A 20,922-nucleotide genomic window follows, 5' to 3' on the forward strand; every position below is an offset into this window, starting at 1 on the left:
GGTGATAGAGTTCAGGGTTAAAGTCTTTCGCGCTGACTAAGTTTGTTGTCGATTGTGTCCCAACAGTTTGTTATCTTATCAAAAGATTACGAAAGATACAGATACATAACTTTGAATTGGACATGCCATAGGCCACTACTACTACAATATCGATTTAATCGGACTACAAATGTTTGCTCTCTCTCTGGTACACCACAAAAAAGTGTTTGAATGCCGGCAGGTATTGACAGGGTTTTTCGTTTGATTTTTGACAGGCTTTTTCGGTTTTTTGGTGTTTATTGGTTGGGGGCTTTTCCATTTACCGCTTTCTGATGTACGCCTCAAACATTTTTTTACTCTGACGCCGCTGCAACAACAACATGGAACACAAGAACCAAGGACAAACCCTTTTGCTGGTGTAGAATCCCACTTCAATCTAGATGATTGGTTGATGATTGCCAGCCGGAAGAGTGCTCGTACTCCTCTGCTCTCGCGTGGATGGATAGAACCCCAACAGAACGGAACAGACCAGAACAGACCCCACAGTTACGAGTACTCGTAATATCTTCTGAACGCTTTCGAGCGCTGCAACCAACTGAACTGCAAGCAACGTTTGTTCTGCCTGTGTGGGGGTTCTACTACGGGACTGTATGACTATATGGCTATATGGGCAGCATAAATTACACGCCACAAAGCCGCGACTGTCGAATGTCGGTGCGAATGTGTGTGCGAAAAGATATTGACAATACCGTTCGCTGCATGCAAATGTGACAGGCGGCAGAGAGTGTGAAAAACAAAGGCAGTGCATGGAAGGGATAGCAGAGGTACGGGCTGGGCCCCACCAAAAGAACTTATTGTTCTGTGCTTGCTGGTGTTTTTGTGTGTATTTTTTTAGGAAAGGGAGTGCCATGCCAGGCGGAACAAAAGCCCCCGAAAAAAATAACCAGAAGAACTCTATGGAAACACTCACTCTCGGAGCAGCGCACATAAAATGCTGACATAAAAACACAGTTAAAGAGAGAACTTTGTAGAGTGGAGCGGTGGGGTGGAGGGGTATCTATTCTAGTATTTTTATACTGATTCTGAAATGCTTTTACTGACTAAAAACTAGGTTTACGACGCTTGACATTGGCCAAACCTTTGGCAAAATTCGCAGAAATTAACAGCACGTCGGAAGGTGAGAATTGTCAGAATCGTACTAATGGAGAGAGGAGAATGTGAGGCAGGAAGAGGTACTAAAATCTAGAGAATGATAGCAGGAAAGCGTACAAAAAAGAACACAAAACTTAAGCAATTGAAAGCTGATTCAGTTGTGATCTTAAGCTAAGAGATCGGAATAAGTTTTGTGGGAATAATATAAGCTAACATTGAGGAGCCTGTTCTGATCATTGAAAGATCAATAAAACCCATAACAATCTCCTTTATTACTCCTTTATCTCTGCCAAAAATCCTCCTGTGTTTCTTTTCATTCTCTATTTGTCTCTCTGTCAAAAAAGTGTCTCTATGTTAGAGTAGAGACCCCTCTACCTCGTAAGCCAATCGACCTTCTCTAATCACCAAACCATTACGAACCTTTATTTTGCTTTATTTTTTTATTTTGCGGCACACTCGCGTGTTCTTGTTGGCCTCAATTGTTGCGCACACAGAGAGAGAGAGAGAGAGAGAGAGAGAGAGTGGGGTGCAGGACGGGGTGCCTACACAGGTAATTAGGCAAGCAATAAGCTGCTTAAGTGACAAAAAAATAGGTAAGAGGTAATAAAAAAAATAAAACATAACAGCAAAGCCAAAGAAAAGTGAATTTACGTCAAATGAATATATGATGGCAAATTCGAATTGAGGTCAGGTACTGTTGTGGGTTCATTGGGTTCACAGAATTAGTTTTTCCCTGGAAATATGGCAACATCATCCAAGAGTGGGGGTCAACGAGGTGTGTCCACAAAAAACACAATTTAGCAGAACAGAATAATATTTATACGAGAGCAATGTATCTGCATCTGGTATGAAAATGACCCTGAATCAGGGGGCAACAACTCTACAACATTTTCATGTATGAATTTTCCATGGGGGGAAAAGGCAAGAGCGTGAGAGTGAGGGATAAATATTTATAGGCTCAGGCCGAGTGCCAGCAATTTCGCACCAAAAATAGCAATGATTCCATGCTGCTGCTGGAATTCTTTGGACCATCGAAGCGTGAAGCGGCAAATGTCGTGTGGTGACAGTTTGACAGCCACACGATGCGTATACGCAATGTTGGGATTACAGACACACAGAGAGAGATTTACACACACACAAAAACACTTACAAACTCTTCTCCTCGCTGGTAACTGGCTGCGTTTTGTATCGCTCTCGCTGGAGATCCCTTCGCAGGACACTGGGTTTCAGCAGTCGCGGCGCAGGACTTCCCTCTGCTGCCTCTGGTGTCTGCTGCAGCGGCGACTCCCAGCTGCTGTTGATGCCACCCGCCAGGCGTGAGGTCGGCGTTGCGAGCATCTCCATGCGCTTAATCCTCTCCGCCACGGATATGCTCGACGGCGTGGTGACAAAATCCACGGGTGTGCTGCTATTGGGTGCAGCTGCCGCCTGCGATGTGGAGATGGCATCGAGTGCAGCGGCCAAATCGATGACTGGTGGCGCATCCTGACGCTCCAGTGAGCGGGTGCGGCGCTTGAGCAGACTCGGCGAATCCTGGTCGTGGTTGGAGCCCAGCGAGCGACGCTTGGAGGGTGAATCCGTTTTGAGTATGGGATGAATGGGTGAATCGTTGCCGCCCTCATGGTCCAGTCCGCTCAAGTCGAACTCCTCGCGGCTGCTCTTGCGAGAGGACTTGAGAATCGGTCGAATCGCCTCGTGCTCATCCGCCTCCCCAAACGATTTCTTCTTCAGTATGGGCTTCGGGGGGCGCACAGCCTCCTCGCTGGAGGTGCTCTCCTGCTTCAGAATGGGTCGTATCTCATGCCCATCGGCATCCACTGCCACATCCTCAAATCCGTAGCTGCCATCGTGATGTGCCGCCAGTTCAGCGGCTGCCAGTGTCACGGCCTGCGAGATGGACACATGCTTGTGGCAGCCCCCATCCGAGGGCGTCGACAGTGAGTCCTTCTTCTTCAGTATGCTGTGTGGCTGACTCTCTGTCGCCGAGGGGCAGCCATCGCTCTTGCTGCTGTCGTAGCTGCTCTGCTTCAGTATGCCATGACTCTGGGCGGGACTCAGCCCGGTGCCTGCTTCCTCGAGGGAGTTCCTGCGCGCTGACTTGATCAGAATGCTCCGTTCATCCGGTGAATGGGAGCGGGAGTAGTAACGCGACTCATCCAGGCTCGAGCGCTTCTTCAGTATTCCCTGACGCTTACTGCGCGCAGTTCCGGCCAGCGGTGGATCCATGACACTCGAGGAGAACGTCACCGGTGAGGCATTGCTCGACGCACTCGAATTGCAGTCCCCAAAGGCCTGTTCCTTTTTCTTTAGTATCGAAACAATTTGATTGGGGGCTGGGGGAGAGCTTTGTGCAGCTCCTGTGGCTCCTGCCTCGTCCGTGCTCTTGCGTCGCAGCGCTGCAGCAGACATTTTCTGACTGGACAGCTCCTCCGGTTGCTGCTGCTGCTGCTGCTTTTCCTCCGTTTGATCCACAATCTTCTTAATCTCCGCCAGATCCGCGCGGGTTCGTTCGTTGAACTTTTGGGCCAGACTCTTTGCCGCCGGCTGTGTGGCGTGCAGTGGTCGTGGCGTTGGCAGCACAGCCGTCATCGTGCGCACAGCCACCTCGGGATGACGCAGTCCTGGATAGGTGCATACCACAGAACGCACGGGTTCCGATTTCGAGGCGCCAGTGGACTCGCTGCAAGAGCTTTTCAATGGCGACTGCGAGAGCAGATCACGCAGCGCCTCATCATCGCCAGGCACCAAAGGACGTGCCATGCCCAGCTCCCGACGTCGTCGTCTGCGATTAGTGGCATCTGCCTCATCTGCAAGAGAAGATCAGGGTTTTAGTTGTGTGTTCTAAGGAATGTTTGGGGGATTTCAAATTTCACAGGACACTTGGGCGGACACGTGCATAACAGTGGGCGGAATTGGGGCAACAGCAGCATTGGTGGACGGTGTTGGGGCAGGCACAGCATTTGGTGGCGGATTTTAACATATTTTACACAGGTTTTTCGTATGGAAATGGACGCATTGGAAAAGCTCTCCTCACGGAGCACAAAATGATGGAAATTAAATTGCTGCAAGGTGTAACCGCTGCGTGGTTGATGCCACATGACGCTCGACGATTGACTGATGGCAGAGAAGAAGTCTATCTGTCGCTTGGGGAACCTTTTTGGCAATTTTCATTCGATGCATTCAAGCTTGAAGGTAAGACAAAAACCAAATTTGGATGCTGCGATTGTGGCTGCTGATGGCTCAACCGCTGCTGCCTCATCCGCTCTATCTGTTGCTGCCTCATCCGCTGTCACTGTTGCTGCCTCATCCGTCTTTGTGGTGGCACTTACCGCCATCCTTGGTGGCTTCCTCTGTCAATGAGCGATTCAAATTTGATTTACGTTTCGCAGACTTATCGCGATCTCCCAGACGACGAGGGGAACTCTCCGGCTATCAGAGGAAAAACAAAGATTAGTTTTTGTGACATGCCACATGGATCTCTGCGGAGTACTTACCGTTCGCTTGTGCTTTTGCACGGGACTCAGCTGCAAATTGGCCAAATTGAGATTATCTCTCGCCCCATTCTGCGTGTCCGTTTGCTCTGTGCTCAATGTGCTGCTGCGTGGCCGCATCATCTTCAGCGTGCAATCGGACGAGGCCGTAAAGTGAAGTTCGCTGAGGTTCTGCTTCATGGAGAGGCCACTGCCGACGGCCACCAGATTGTGTCTGCGCTGTGTGGGCGGTGTGTCAGCCGGTTGGGATGTGGAACGCGGCTTGAACTGCTGTCCTGCTGCTGTTGCTGGCTCTGAATTGAAGCCACAGATGACTGCAGATTTGGGTGAAATCTCAGAGCTGCTGAGCCGACGACTTGGCGAGCGACCACCTGTTGCTGCTGCTCCTGTCCCAGTGTTCCTTGGGGAACAGGGCGAACTATAGCGCTGACGTTGCTGCTGTTGCTCCTCTTCCTTTTTCTTGTCTGCAGGCACAGATTGGTGTGTGTGTGTGTGTGTGTGGGGTAAACAATTGGTTAAATGATGAAAAGGAGCTTTGGTTGACATTCAATTTTACACACAACATAAAGAAAGGATAGCGGGCAGGAATGTTAGTTACATTTTTGAAGAGAGTAAAGCACAGAAAACCCTTTCACCAATTATGGAACTCTACGTAATATCAGCTGTGTGGCTTAGAGAGAGTGTGTGAGAGAGAGAGAGACTTGGTTGGACACTCACCGAGCGCTGCGGCACGCAGTCGACTGGCTTTAGTTTGACGCACCGCTGGCGATGTTTGGGGCGATGTGGATGCGGATGAAGAGCAGCAGCTGCCACCCCCTGTCGCTGTCGCTGTCGCCGTCGCTGCCTCCAAGCCGAAGCTCAAAGGGGAAATGGCAGGCGGATTCTTGCGACGTTTTATGGGTGAACTCGAGGCAGAGGCGGCGGCGGCAACAGCTGTGGCGCCTCCTCCTGTTGCTGCTGCGGCTGCTGCAGTTTTCAGCACAATTAAAGGCGCTTTGTTGGCATTAGCTAGGGGCGGCATGGGCGTGGTGTTGTTGCCTCGTTTCTGTGGCACTTGCAGATTAGTGTTGTTGTTGCTGTTGCTGCTGCTGTGGCTGCTGCTGTGGCACTGGCTTTTGTTGCCGTGGCAGCTACAATTGTTGTTGTGTATGTAAGCGCAATTAATGCTGCATTTGGTGGCAACTTTTCCCCGGCTGTTGCTGCTGCTGCTTGTAGCTGTTGCTGCTGCTGCATGTTGCATGTGAGGGGCGGTAAATATATGCGTGGAGACATTAAAGCATTTGTGGGATCTGTTATGATCTGCAGTTGTTGCTGTTGTTTTTGTTGTTGTTGCTGTTGTTTTTTCGATTGCATAATAGTTGATATCCAAAAGATTGATCGATGACAAGAAATTACAGTGGAAAAACCGAAAGAAAAGCCAAGTATCAGGGGCCCAAAGTGTGGGATAACGACTGTGGATTGTAGCTATGTGAATTTTGCTCAGATCTTTCACCCAGCAATCCCTCGGTTGCAAGTTGCAAGTCAAAAACTTTAATTTCGACGAAGAAAAGTCAGAAAAAACAATCGAAAGCAAGACTTCGTGGGCCCATAAGTACTTTCAGGCACTTCGAAGTCGATATTTTCTCCTATAGCCATTAGATGTAGATCAAATTTGGCTTTTGCCATGGGAAGATCACAATATAAAACCCTCAGCAAAGAGCTGTGTGCGACTTTCGATGATTGATCGATGATTGACGAAGAAAAAGTCAGAGAGAAGTAGGGAAAAAGTGGAGAAAAAGTGATGGAAAATACTTGCGAAAGTTTTCTGCAACAAAACCAAAAGAAATCTATCATTTCTGGTCGATAGTTTGAGGCTTAAGGGCTTGAGAGTTTGAAAGGTGATCAAAAGTTCATTAGCAAAACCATTTAATGATGATATATGGAACTATCCTGACAATGATTACGTATAATTTGTCAAAATATAAATAAATACAGACAAATGAACATCTACTAATGGAGATATTCGTTCACAGATTGAATTTCATTTGACAAACATAAACAAGAACTGGGAGTGGGAATGGGAAACCCATGGGAATACTCCTCCAGGGGCAATGGAATTGTTTTCTTTGGAATTTCGCACATCTCACAAAGAATCCCAAGAATCTAACGCTCATGTGAAAGCAACCTCATTTGAAGAGCTCCTCCCCTGCCCATTATTTCGTTGTGTTTTTTTTATGTGTCTTATGGCTTATGTAATCCAACGAACGATTTCGTAATCTCCAAAGACAGCAGAGAGAGGGCGCTGCGAAATTTCAGCGAATCATCTTTCACCAGCCAGCATGATGATGATCACACCGTCCTCCGTTCATTGCCTTCTGACTGCCAGTCCCATCTGTCTGTCATCCATTCCGTCTGCCTGCCTGCCTGTCTGCCTGTCTGTCTGCCTGTCAAAGATCACTGAACGCTCTCTAAACTTTCCAGGGCACTCTGCGAGAGCATTCGCCTTTTCGCTGCCACGGACACCATCATCCATCCGGGAGGGCTGCCCTCAACCAAAAACAAAAATCAAATTAATTCCATGAACAAAAATTGCCAAATTGGTAAATATTGAAATCAATACGCCAAGCCAAGCCGAGACACAAACAAAAGAGGGGAAAGATAACAAAAGGCCTGGAAAATAACAATTGGCAGGGAAATGAAATGAAAGATCTCCAAGAGATCGATCATCGATCGGCGGAGAAGTTGTTTATTTATGGAACAAATGTGTCGTTCCATGTGTGTGGCATTTTGAATTGGATTGCGATTAAACCCTTCTCCAAACAGCAGATCCTCCATCGTTCCATCGCTGCTAGATGCTAATGAGCAGAGTTACGATTGAGATCTAAGGAGAATTCACTTTTAGGGTATATCTATGATCTATTACCACAGATCCATAGTTACTAGAGACATATTTCAACAATCTATATGCAGCTTTTGGTGTACTGATTCTATCTATCTTTCAGCAGCTCTTTTGGTTTATGGAATCTATGCTGCTGATCTTTGACAGCTTCTTGGTAGATCTTTTCCCACAATCTTTGGACACGCAACTCTTACTCGAATGGAAAGACTTTCTCAACCAAAACCCAACAGCCGTTACGCGACAGAAAGAGGGAGATGTAGAGAGATGTCTCTGGGGTCTGTCAAAAATATCTATGAAAACCTTTTTTTTTGTTTTTGATAATAAACCTGATTTCCAATCGATGAATGAATGAAATCCCGAATTGATAAGCAATAAAAAATAACAAAAATTGGGCACACAGCCAGCCAGCTAGCTGGTTGGATCCGTTGGGGTTCGTTGTTTGGGTTTTAGGTTTGCTTTTTTTTTTTTTTTTGGGAGATATTCGTGTAGATCTATTAGCAATTTTATGGCATCTTTCATTTGCCTAAAAGTTGCGTGAAGTCTCTGCTGGGGTTTTGGGGTTTGGGACCAAGTCTCAATCTTATTTAATGACAAACAATTTTATTCATTTATACGCACAGAAAAAAGGAGCAAAATCTGTTGAGCAATTCGTTGTCATAATATCGTTAAAAATTGTGCAAATTTTATATAATTTTTATGTTTGGCGTTTTTAGACAGTTTTCTGACAGTCCAAATCGATTTGGAAATTGCTTCGAGTCCGAAATTGATTTGAGTCTCAATTGCAATTGGATTTACGAGTCTAGTAAATGTTCGAAGGTCCCCATTCGATAGATATAGATACAACATAGAAACAAATTAACATTTTATGTCTAGCAAACGATTTTCGTTTCGAGTCGACGCTTGATTGGCAAGCCGACAAAAATCTAATTTCGTTTAAATTGCTTTTAAGTGTAGCGCAAAATAAGAAACAAAAACAAAAATAAAAGTAAAATAAAACGAGACACAAAGTCTCGGATCACTCAGGTCTCTTCTGTCTGAATGATGGAAGTTTTTTGGTTTCTCGTTTAACTAATTTGTTTGTGCAGAAATGAATGCGGTTCAGGGCTGCTCTGCACTGCCAAGGGGCATGGGGCGGACTAATTACCAAACACATTTTAGTGGGAAAGTTTTCAGCGGCCACAAGAAGAATTTCATTAATGATATTGTAATTTGCTGCGTGATCTCAGGGGTAGCAGCAGGGTAAGAGAAAGGTTTTTCTCTCTAAGGAAATAGCAAAGAGGATGTGGATCCTTTCTTGTTTGGGGGATCACTCAATTATCTATAGAAAGGCAGCAATAAACGATCTGCCAAAGGGGTAATTGCTTGAGAAGGAGTTTTGGGAATTGAATGACTGAAGACTACTGAACGGGGAAAAGGCATGAGGAATCTAGGAATCTGATATTTAATGCACAGAAGGAAATGAATACAATGGACATCAGTGATCTACCATGAGAATAATCATTAAATTGTCTACTAAAAGGTTTCAGCAGTTGCCTTGATTGATGATGGAACTACTGAAAGCAGCAGGGATAACAATTGAAACAGAAATACCCAAAATAAGTATCTGCAAATGAGCCAAATAAGGGCAGAGATCTTCCTATAATCAGACGAAGGAGGACCTTCGAGTGCTCTCGGAATGCGTATTATAAAGGGGATCCTTAGCAGATCACTAAAAGAGCATTAAAAGGGGAATCTTTCGAGTGTAGTGTGGTCCAAACAAAGCAAAATAAAAGCGGGGCGCAAGGGGGATCCTTTATTCATAAAAAAGGCCCAACAAGTAATACTCAAAGCTCTCAAAGTTATAAAAGGTTGAATGGAATTTCCAGGAGAACCTAATGGAATGAACCTTAAACATAAATAAATCAATGGAAGCTGAAAGATGGCAAGCAAACCTTACTGATAGCTTAGCAGATTTCTATCTCAAGTCTCAAGTGTTAGGCAGAAGCAAGTTTATAGCCCAAAAAGTGTTTTAAATATCTCAAGCAAGAGTGAGTATCACTCCAGCCTCGCCGAAGGAAGCGCAGATCAGTAAGCAGCAAGGACAAACACTCAAGGACATCAAGGACAAATACACACAAGAAAGGAAACTTGAAACGTGAAACAGGCAACACGACAAACACAAGCAACACAAACAGAGAGATAAAGAAATAGATGGAGACGGGGGGAGAGAGAAAGAGAGCGAGACATGTCGTTGCATGCCACTAAAGGAGTTGTCGACTCACCTGAGTTACCGGCAGATGTGGCTGCGGCGGAGACTGCAACTGCAACTGGACAGGCGGCGGTGCTGATGGACGTCTCGGAGGTTGGAGGTTGAGGCTTGAATTCCGCCTTAGGAACTTCAACGGTGGCAAGCGGCGACTGCTGCTGCTGTTGATCACGAATATGCTGCTGCTGAGGTGGTGGAGGAGGTGGAAGTGGCGCCTTTGCTGCTGGTCCGTGTGTCATCACAGTGGTGGCTGCCGTTTCATAAGCAGAACTATTTCCATTCGCCGAGGACTGGGGATCTGTGGATAGGGTGCCGGTGCCGGTGACGGTGCCAATTAATGGTTTATTCCGTCTCCTGGTGGGCGAGGGCGAACTGTAGGAGGAGTCACTGTGATAGCCAGCGGCTGTGGTGCTGGATCCGATGATGGCACCCGCGGAGGCGGAGGATAGCAGCGGCAACGGTGGCGGTGGCGATGTGTGATGGCCACCAGTGGCGGATCCCTGGCGACTGTGGGAGCGTGTGGTGCGCGTTATGAATCTGCAGAAGGCGGAGAGACGAGATCGAGGAGGTTGAGAATCACATTAGTACGTTCAAGAAGCGTTTGTATCCATTTCAGATTGCTCATAAACAAAATTAGTTACACGGAAAGAAAGAGTGGCGGTGCATGGCGGCACACACACACGCGGCAGGCGGTAAATTCTGTATCTTCTGCTCGTTCGCGCGAGATACTTTCAGTAGATAGATCCGCTAGATGCGGCACACAGCAGACACGCTCAACAACTGCCGAGGGGCACTACGGCAAACGCAGTGGAAACCCAGCAGACACAGACACAGACGGGCAGAGAGATACAAACGACTTTGAGCGTAGCTTCGCTCGCTGTTTTTGTTGTTTTGTTTTGTTTTGTTTTGGGTATCTTTGAGATACAGAAAGAGACCAGGCGGAAAGGTAAGCGTCAAGTTAAAGGTAAATTCCAGCAACAAAGTCACTCGCCAGCAGAAATCACTCAAACCCCGAAAAAACCGACAAAACGAAACCAAAAAGAGATCGCTCGAAATTCGCACATCTGTTGGTGCGGCACCAGGTAGCCGTCGCCGTCGCCGTCACCGTCGCAGCCATCGCATCTGTGAGTGTTTTTGTGCAGTATCTGTATCTGACAGATACTTTGCTTGTTTTATCTTTCTCACAGAACAAAGCGTAACAAGTTTTTTATTGTTATAGATTGCACGCATGCGCAGAAAGGCAGGCAGGCAGGCCGGCAGGAGGTTTTACACTGCAGAAAAAATTGTTTTAATAATTTTTTCTTCAGTGATTTTTTGGATACAAAGTTGCAGTTTGATAGTTTCAAAGTTTGTCTTTGTTTTGGTTGATTTTTCAGTTAAAAAAGGCTTTTTAATATATTTTTTTGGTTCGCTTTTCTTTGCCCTGGTTGTCTTTTTTCTGGTTATCCAAATGAATTTGAGGCCTAAACTATTCAGAACTTTTTTCTTCACCTACTAATGATAACTCCCAGTATTCAGATATTTTTGGTTCTGCTGGGTCTTCTACTAGTTCTCCCAGTGTAGACCAAATGTATCTCAAAGATATGCACATTTGCCGTGTAAAAGATATCCATTGAGCAGAGCAGACTCAAACGCAGACTCTGGGCCGCCGCTCTCTGTCCGCTTCCTCAACTGGAATCTGGGCATCTGACATTGCATTTTGTTTAGCGAGAGAGTGAAAAATATTTTGCTGCTTGTCCGGTGGCGCGGCGACATTCAATCAAGCGCAATACACGACTCGCTCTCCTCTGCTCTGCTCTACGTCTTGTCCAACCATATTTCCGTACGTTTAACTGTCTGTCAGCAGCGTCCAACTGTCCGTGCATTCATCTGTCCATTCGTTCTGCTGTCCGTTTGTCAGGTAGACAGCAGGCGCTGGCTGCAGCAGCAGCAGCAGCAGCATTTAAATGTCGCGACGCATCAATGTCACTTTTTGCTTTGTGTACTTTATGATGGCACGAGACGTAGACACAGCGACAGCCACATCGCGACAGACACAAAGATACAGCATCTTTTTGGCATGCATATGCCCTTGTAGGGGTAGGACATGGTTATGTGGTGGAAATGCCTCCCGAAGGAGTGACAGATCCCGTCGGAAGTGGGTCAAGGGATTAACCCAAAAAAGCAACATAAAACTGTTAGCTGTCTGGAATTGTTGGCATCATTTCTAGGGCCAACAAAAGTCTTGGCCAATTAAAGTTGTAGCCGTCTGTCTGGTAGTTGTTAAGATAATGGAAATAATTACCAGAGCCAGAGATCTTTCAATTAACTTTGAGGATAGAGCAATAACTCAGCAGGGTATGCCTCTCGTCTTTAGTTCTTGTTTTGTTAATCATTTTGCCTGAGCTTCTCCGGCTTGAGATTCTCTTTTGTGTGCTGCCCATGGAAATTTCCATAAATTTATATAAATTGAGAGGAAGTACGCTGCAGGCCGCTGGCTTGCTGAACGCTGATCACCGAGAACTTTCCAACCCGTTGTCGTTAAGGAAAAACTTGCACACCGCCAAAAAGGAAAAGTGACGATGCGATGAGAGTCGCCGCTGTGTAACCAGTTTTGTAGATACTTTTTTTATGCTTTTTCTGTTGTTTTTTTTGGGAGTCTGCGACACACAGCTGCTGCTGCTGCTGCTGAAAGAAAGCGAAATCAGGACTAGAAACTAGAGAGCGAGAGGCAGACAATCTGGGCCAGGAGGCACAGACAGACCCACCGACTAGCTGGCTGCCACCTCGTAAAATAAATGTCCATCGAGCCGAAGGAGGCAGGCAGGCAGCACGCTGCACAGCAGGTGATCATCGGATGACGGTGTTGACGTCGAGCCATTGGGGTATCGCGTATCGTTCGATAAATTCCAAGACTTAATTTGTGGCATATTCAAATTTGTCTTCTTTCCTCGTTGAACAAAATTCTACATTGAATGCAGTTTTCTTTTTACTGCTGCTGCTGCTGCTGTGGCTTTTAGGCCTCCACCGTTTCTTCTACTTTTCATTTCTTTTATGTATTTTTGTCGCTTTTATGAAGCATTTTTGTAGCGAAAGCCTGAAAGTTGGGGCGGGGGGGAAAAACTTGTCGCTTGGCCGTGTCTGGTCTGTGTGGATCGATGGTCTCGCGTTTCGGTTTTCGTTTTTCAGTTTTCATTTTTCGGCTGTTAAACAGGTGCTTTCTACGACTTGCAGCTAGAGTTGGAGCTGCATTCGGAGTTGGGGGGTCGCTTGGGTTCGTCTTTCGGGGTCTGGGGGTCACAGCAGAGACAACTTTTGATATATCACATTATAATTGATGGAACACAGCCCGAACCTACTGCCTGCCGCTGCGAATTGCACCTCCACGCATTGATGCGATTGTTTTGTCGCAGAGAGAGGGAAGAGAAGATGTCAACCCCGGGGTCGCGACTGTCCGATACGATCCATCCAGCAATAACCCGAAAACAATGGACCCAACGACGACGTAACACACAAGCATTAAAGACCAAAGCCCAAAGCCAAAAGCCAATACCAAAGAGTTAAAAAAAAAGGTGGAAACAATACATGGATTTTGTTTGTTAACAAGCTCTCCCCATTCAACCCCATACGACCCATTCGTATCATTCCCCGGCTTCGATTTGTTTAGGGGCCCGGCTTAAAGTGAGAGACGCCGCGCCGCAGAGTCAAAGAAGCGATTCGCTGCTGTCGATTGTATAACCCCCCTGAAGCCACTGAAGATATCATATGAACTCAAACTCCTCTTACACGAAAAAGGTGGCCAACAAATGAATGCAATTTGTTTTTGATTGTAAGCCAAGGATTATGTTGGCTCGGAACAGCTTCAAGAGAGAGATTATTAAACTGATTACAAGAGTCTTTCACTGGCAAAGAGAAAAAGAAAAAGTTCCTGAATGAACATCCAATTTAAGTCCAATTAGAGATGCCAAAAAGCACTCCAATTAGCAAAGGGCTCAATCCCAGCTGCTAAGACGCTCTGTAAGAGAGAGGCTACGAGCAGAATCCCTCTGATTCTGCGTAATCTATGAGTGCCGCTTACAAAAACTAATTCATTTAGGCATAAATATGGTTAGTCTATGGTAGAAAGTTAGAAAAGGGTTGCTGGGTGTTGGGAGAGTGGGATGGGAGGCTGTGGGCTGGCTGCTTACCTTCGTGCATTGGTGGCCTGGTGCTGATGTTGAGGAGACAACTGATGCTGATGCTTGGATATGCTCACTGGCGATTCTACTGATGGCAATGATGATTCTTGATGATGATCGTGTTCTAGATGAGGTGAATGATGATGGTGATGCTCGTAATGATCATGATGGCCATTGGCTGTGGCTGCCGCACCATTCACCAGCTGAATCTTGTCACTTGCAGACGTCAGTTCCTTCTGCCAGCGTGCGAGGGTATCAAAGACCTCACCCTGATCGAATTGCTGCTCCTCTGCAGTGGCGGCATCCTCGTGTCCATCCCCCTGATTGATCAGGCGACGCTTGAAATCCTGCACTGCCAGTCCCGAGACTTTTGGTGGCTCCACAAACAGCCGTTCGGTGTTGACGGGTCTGCCCGCATCATAGTTCCGTACATCCGCCGACGCTGGTGGTGCTGTCGTCTTGGCCGAGGGCTCCAGGCTCTTGGCCAAGCGCTGATGATGCGACACTGGCACTGGCACAGCTGGTGGTGCCACGCGACGTGCGGGCTGTGGTGGCAGCGATGCGGCCTTGGCATTGGCTGTGGCAGCCACCAGATTCGTGCAATTGTGACTAGAGTGCAGGGCATGCAACGAGTCTGCGCTGCTGCTGTTCTCCGGCTGCACGACAACGCCACGCCTTGGCATGAGACTAGTGGCAGTGGCAGTGGTGGCGCCACCCGGGGGCGGCTCCTTCTGCATTGATGGTGGGGGAGTGTGGAAGCGATGATGCAAAGGCCAAAAGGTCGCCAGCTTGTCGGTTATTGGTACCGTGTCCTTCAGTTGCTGCTGCTCCTTCGGTTCCTTCTCGTTGCTGCTGCTGTTGCCGCTGCTTGTGCTGCTGCTGCTGCTGCTGGTGGTGCTGTCGCCTTCGTCCTGATTCTTCTCCTTGCATATTATATCGTAGAGAGCGCTAATGGGACGGGACTCGCTGCGCACGCGCACCGCCCGCTTCGAACGCTGATGGAACCGCTGCTTATGGCGACTGTTGCGGCCTGGAGCAGGAGCTGGAGCTGGAGCTGGAACAGGACTAGCTGTCTCTACGGGTGGATTGCTACAACTATCTCTATTGGTGGTGCGTGTGCGTGTGATGCTGGGGCTGTGGCTGTGGCTGTGGCTGGGTGTTCTGATGATTGTGGGGGACTGACTCAAGGGATGGTTGCTGTGGCTGCTCGTTTCTTCACCTTTTGTAGGGCTCACAGATCCCGGTGAGTATTTGAAGTAACGATTGCCCTCGCTGCCCGGCCGCTGACGCCTTCTTGTGGCGTCTTGTGTCGATGCAGCGTCGCCACGAAAAAACGTGGCACGTGTTGCACTCTTGGGAAACGATCTACGCTGCTCCACCAGCTGAGTGTTGCAGCTGGGCGTTGCATAAACACTCTGATAATTCTCGTTCAACGCACCCACATCCGTGGCCTGTGGCGTGTGAATCTTCAACTGCAGATCCGTATAGTACGCGGGCGTTGTATGATGGTAAAAGTGCGGATGCTGTCCCCGATATCCACTGGATTTCGAGGCGCCACTGGAGTCCTCAGAGGCTCTGGCTTTGGTCGCTGAAGTAGAAGGCGAAGTCTGCGAATTTTCCTGTGGCTTGTGGCAGCTAGATTTGGCAGTGGCTGAGGCTGTGGATAAGTCACTTGAGGCCGCAATGGTTTCTGCAAAGGAGAAAACGTAGGAAAAACTGTAAGTAAATGAAAATTAATGCGAAATATTCCCTGCCCTTTGCCATCCCTTAGTGGCGCACACACACATCCACATGAGAGCATTTTTCTTTGCTTTTCTAATTCACTTTTTCTGCTGCATGAAAATGGAAAAAATAAAAGCGAGAGGGAGAAGGAAAAATCTTGGCAGCAATTAAATCTTGCACCTGTGCACCCGTCTCTGTAGCATGCAACTACATTTAACCCACCCACCCAGCTACAGTACCTGCCTCCACACAGCCCACAACATTCCACCCACAATGATGTCAAGGTGAGGTGAGGGTTGCCCGCTTTTTATAGCATCCTACGAGTACTCGTAGTACACCAGCGACTGCGAAGCGAAGCGAAGCATCTGCTCTGGCAATGAGTGCTTGACTTTTACTCTTCTTTTTTGCAAATGCATCTTTTTTTTGGGGGGTGGTGGCCAAACATTTTTGGCGCTGACTGTAATGTAAATGCAAATCTCATTTGACAGAGGCCACCAGCGCAGCGCAGCGATTAGTTATGCTCTCTAGAGAGAGAGAGAGAGCGCGCAGGAACCCAATTAATCATACGAGAACGAGTCACAAAAAGCTGATTTTCATAGCATTTCACACTGCATTTTCCTTATAGGTTTCATTAAAATCTGAGAGATACTTAGAGAAGAATTTTGACAGCAAAATCTCGCATAATTTGTGATATTTTCTTGATCCAAAATCTGCTCCTGCTACTCTGAAATTGGTTTCAATTAAGTACTTATCATAAAGTACATATTTTAATGATCCCAACTGACAATTCACCCATAGATCTGTTATAGATAATTCCCATGCCAAAATCTCTACCCGTTTCTTTGTTTCATTTTCTTGTTTTGGTTACAAAATTTCACAAAGTAATTTCGAAATATAATCATAAACAATTTTTATTTTCGACAGGCTAATGCGCAGAAATTTCATATGCCAAAAGACGAAATGGAATTTTATACATGAAATTCCTATATACTATATTTGCTCTTTTTTGTTGTTGCCCAAATTGTTAAACAAATGTGCAAAATCTCAATGAATTTATTGTATCTAATTTTGTGATGACGGACGGCCGCGGAGGTGGTAAGAAAAAATAAATCTGTAAATGCAATTAACAGATAAATAAGAGAAGAGAGCACAAGATCTTTAGGTCTGGGCTCTCTGTCTCTGGCATACACATTCAATATTTGTCCAGCAATTACGAATGACCAGTGAAATATCAAATATTTAGACAGTTAGCACATCATCGAGAACGGCAAATAAAAGTGCCAGTTTCCAAGTATAATTCCATATCTTATCGTATGTCTAATATATATTATGCATCTTATGGATTGTAGAGCAAACACAAATAAAGCAAAAGTCAATTTGTAGATCAACAAAAAGTTAGAGCAATGGGAGCAACTGGGGGAGTTTAAAGCTTAAGCGAAATGTAATTTCAAGAGAGTTTTTGGCTACACCTAACAGCAAAAAAAACCTTGCAACATGTTAAAAAAAAACTGCAGGCAGCAGCATGTTTTATTCAATTAGAGAATAAACCACGCTTTGGCGTGGAGTAAGCGCGTACTGAAACCACAGTCTGGTGGGGGATCTGTGGGGGCGAGCGAGCATTTGTCATTGTTTTAATTGTATAAACAGCCAACACGCACACGGTACACACTGCCTCTCCCTCAACTCATCTGTATATAGAATATACGATATATATTTCTCCCACTAATTCCAATCATCAGTTAAAGGGCTTGTCTCTGTCTCTGCGTCTGCCTTCGGGGTCATATACCATCATCAACCCACGCGCTCTCGAAAGAACAGACAGACAGACTTTGAAGCAATTAAAATTAAGAAGAGCAAAGCGCCAGAGGAGACCCCTTAACATATTTGTTCTTTTGGGGGTTCTTTTTTATTTTTTCTGTCTGCTTTTTTTTGGGGTTCTCTTAATTGATTCAATGGGTTGTTGTCTTGGTTCCCTAATGGTTCTCTAATGATTCGAATAGTAAATTGTTGCTCAACGAAATTGCATGAGATTTTATTTTGTTAACATTTCACAGAAAGTGTCCATCAGTGCGAGAATCGAAGATACGAGAAATAATTGGCCAGAATTCAATAGAAAATTTGCCAAAAACAAAATCAACTGTGGAAGGCGAGGGCGGCACGAGGCACGTGCTTTTGTGCCATGAGGCATAAATTGTATAAATAATTTATTCAATCATAAAGCAAAAATGTCTCACAAAGATGCAAATACATTCCAAGTAGTTTCTAGATGAAATAGTAAGTAAATTGATTACACCAAAATGGCATAAATTGTGGGAAATATTTCCTGTTTCGATAAAGAAATATTGAACTCGAAACATAAACTCATCTGCCGGAAAAAACACACGTGAAAATAATTGAAAACAAATAAAGTTTTGTTTTGCTTTTTGGGCTGAAAAATCGAAGCTGAATTTCATGATGAAAATTGCTTTCTTTCGATGGATTTTTCATTTACAATAAAATGTGAAAATGTTCCCAAAAAAATGCGAATATTTGGCTGCGGACAAAATGCATTTTGTGTAATATTTTTGAATGGCTATATTTTGGTCATAAAATGTAATGAAAAATCTCTGCCGGGCAGCAGCGTGGGATCTGTATCTGCATCTGTGCATATATTATCTGTGTATCTACGTATCTGCATTAGATGGCACAAATCCAAACTAAATAAACCGCCGGCCGACTGCTTGGCAATTTGCCTTAAGAGAAAAACCAAAAAACGATTTGTAAAAAGATCTTTGCCAAACGATTTCCTTTCCTTTGCAGCGGGGGGTGAGCGGGCTCTAACTACATAATTATGGGGTGTGCTGTGGGGCACCAGGGGGTGCAGGCGGCAGGCGGCAGGAGTTGTAAACTAAAGTGCAATAACAATTGCAACTGCAACACACACAGAAACTACAGCATTTTTGCGGCTTCATTTGCCGCTGCCGCTGAAGCCCGCTTCTGTTTCTCTGTGGCACAACCAGAGGCGGCTGATTGATCGATTGGTCTCTTGGTCTCCGGCTGTGGCTTCGTCTTGTGTGCCGTAGTTGCCGTAGTCCCCACAGGTTGCATAATTAATAAGACAAACAAGACAGAGAGAGAGAGAGAGAGAGGGAGAGACGGGGTAAGGCTTATACTTGCTGCCTGAAATATCATATTGTTAAGGCAAAAACACGACACGAGTGGAGGAAAAGCCAATGAGCTGCAGCTCGTACAACAGCAAAACAAGGAAGGCCACTAAAGATGGCTTTTTCTTTTACGCTTAAGCTTTAAGGTTACCCTTTTATTCTGCGATATCATATATCTTCTTCGATTTTAGATGCTTTTGAGAGGATTGTGGAAAAACAAATGGAAATACAATTGGGCAAAATTTGTTCAGATTTGTTAGATCTTTTTGGTGCCACTATCCATGGATTTTTGTAGAGAGATAGACTTATATTACAAACCATTCTCTTCCATAGATATTTGTCTATTTAACACATACAATTTCAGTACATTTTGGCTGCTTTTTATAGAAGAATATTCGTCTGTCAATCCCTCTTCAAGGGTACACACTTTCCCGCATAAAAAACTGGCAAAAGTTTGAATCAATATTGAAGGAAAAAACAAACTGCATTTTACAAAAGTGCCTGCCGTTTCGTTGTTTACAGCTTGCAACAGCCACAAAAGTGGCAGGGAGAGCGCAAGCAGCAGCAGCAGCAGAAGTGGCAGGGAGAGAGCCGGCCAGCAGCAGTGGCGGAGAAGATGGAAGAGGTAGCTGATTGTGCGGCAGGCAGGCAGCAATGTTGCAACGTTGTTCTGTAAGTATTATTTTTAAATGCAAGGGCACGCTGCCCACGCCACGCCTCAACGCGAGACGCAACTGTGGCACACAGACTTATCATTTTTTTCTTTTTTTTGGGTGAAAATCTTTACTTTACTTTATTTGTTTCTTTGGTCTGGGAACAACATTTACTTCACATGTAATAAACACGCATTTAATTATCATTTGGCAGCAGAAGAGCAGCTCTTATCGACGCCATTCCTCCATAAAATGGCAAACTTTTGAATGGGTTTTTCCGAAGCGAGCAAGAGAGAGACAGATGGAGAGAAACAGAGTGAAATTCTTGTGCAATTTCCACAACAGAAGCATCAAAAAATTGTGTAATTTCTTCGGCAAATGAAACCTGGGAAGCTGTTGATGATGCTTGATGGCTGATGATGGTTGATGGATGTGTGGGGGATGTGTGTGTTGTGTGGGAGTAGCCATCTGTGGGTGTTATTGCTGCAGCAGAGAAAGGAAATTGGGTCAAGTGGAGTTCATCCGATGCCTGATACCGCCACCGGTTCGTTCTCTTCTTCGTTGTGTGTGTGGGGGCTTTGTAGGAAATGCGGGAAATGTGCTTGAAACTCAAAAAGCAGGATAATAAACTAAGAGGATATTAAACGCTCTTCTCATACAATAAAATCTTACGAGTGGTTAAACTCTATGCAGCTCTTTTGGTGGCTTTAATTTCTTAATAGCTTAGAGATTTTCAATGTCTAAATGCTTTTTGGAGGTTTTAGTAGGACAAAAATTGAACTGAAAGTGGAATTTCAAACGAATCGAGGTCCCAACAATTCTTTTCGTTGGCCCATTACAACAAATAAGGATTCTTATAGACATCTATAGCCCACCATTGTCACAGGTATTTTCCATCACCCAAGCTCTCATCTAATGTCCAATTTCATAGTAATTTCTCAACTAGATTGAGTAGTCCATCCGCCCATAAATTATTTAAGGCACAAATCAGTCGTAAGTCCTAATTTAATTCCCCTCCGAAAAAGAGAGTAAATTATTTTTATTGATTGTCATCAGCATTAATCCCCTGACATGCCTCCCCTTCCTCACCGCGATTCCCACTGCTTTGCATACAAATGTGACCTTTGATTTTGGGGTACAACTTTATAAGCAGGTTGTCCAGCTGTTCATTCGTTTCGTCGGTCATTTGTCTGTCCCTCTATTTAGCACTTAAGCCCTTTACAATGGAAATCAAATGGGGAGACAATACATCAAAAAGCCTTAGAGGCAGTGCCCGAGCCAGTGCCAGTGCCAGAGATTCTTTTTTGGGGCCGCAGAGAAAAACATTTGTATCTTGTATCTAAAAACAATCAAATGGAAATAAAAGAACCTACAACAGAAAGACAAAAGCATGCCGCATGCCCCACCACTGCGACTAAAAGGCAGAGGCAGAGATACAGCAACCAAGAAGGTAGAGATGGAGATAGAACAACCAAAAAAGGCAGAGATACAGATACGTAGAG

General features: G+C 45.5%; 1 protein-coding gene across 14 annotated transcripts in view; it reads right to left on the reverse strand.

Annotated features, from left to right (window-relative positions):
* The window catches only part of LOC117895585 (supervillin), a 125,977-nt gene that overhangs the window by 44,295 nt on the left and 60,760 nt on the right, over positions 1 to 20,922 (reverse strand). For 10 of the 14 annotated variants that reach the window (XM_034803320.1, XM_034803318.1, XM_034803319.1 and 7 more), the window contains 6 exons: positions 13,912 to 15,592; positions 9,762 to 10,282; positions 5,340 to 5,849; positions 4,626 to 5,086; positions 4,461 to 4,560; positions 2,282 to 3,938 (listed from right to left, as the gene is read on the reverse strand). In XM_034803320.1, coding sequence (XP_034659211.1) covers positions 2,282 to 3,938; positions 4,461 to 4,560; positions 4,626 to 5,086; positions 5,340 to 5,849; positions 9,762 to 10,282; positions 13,912 to 15,592 — 4,930 coding nt within the window. Of the gene's footprint in view, positions 1 to 302; positions 377 to 2,281; positions 3,939 to 4,460; positions 4,561 to 4,625; positions 5,087 to 5,339; positions 5,850 to 9,761; positions 10,283 to 13,911; positions 15,593 to 20,922 lie in introns of those variants that run through there. The other 4 variants (XM_034803330.1, XM_034803335.1, XM_034803321.1 and 1 more) reach the window with 3 other exon arrangements.

This window comes from Drosophila subobscura, chromosome J, assembly GCF_008121235.1.
Source record: "Drosophila subobscura isolate 14011-0131.10 chromosome J, UCBerk_Dsub_1.0, whole genome shotgun sequence".
Classification (NCBI taxonomy): domain Eukaryota; kingdom Metazoa; phylum Arthropoda; class Insecta; order Diptera; family Drosophilidae; genus Drosophila; species Drosophila subobscura.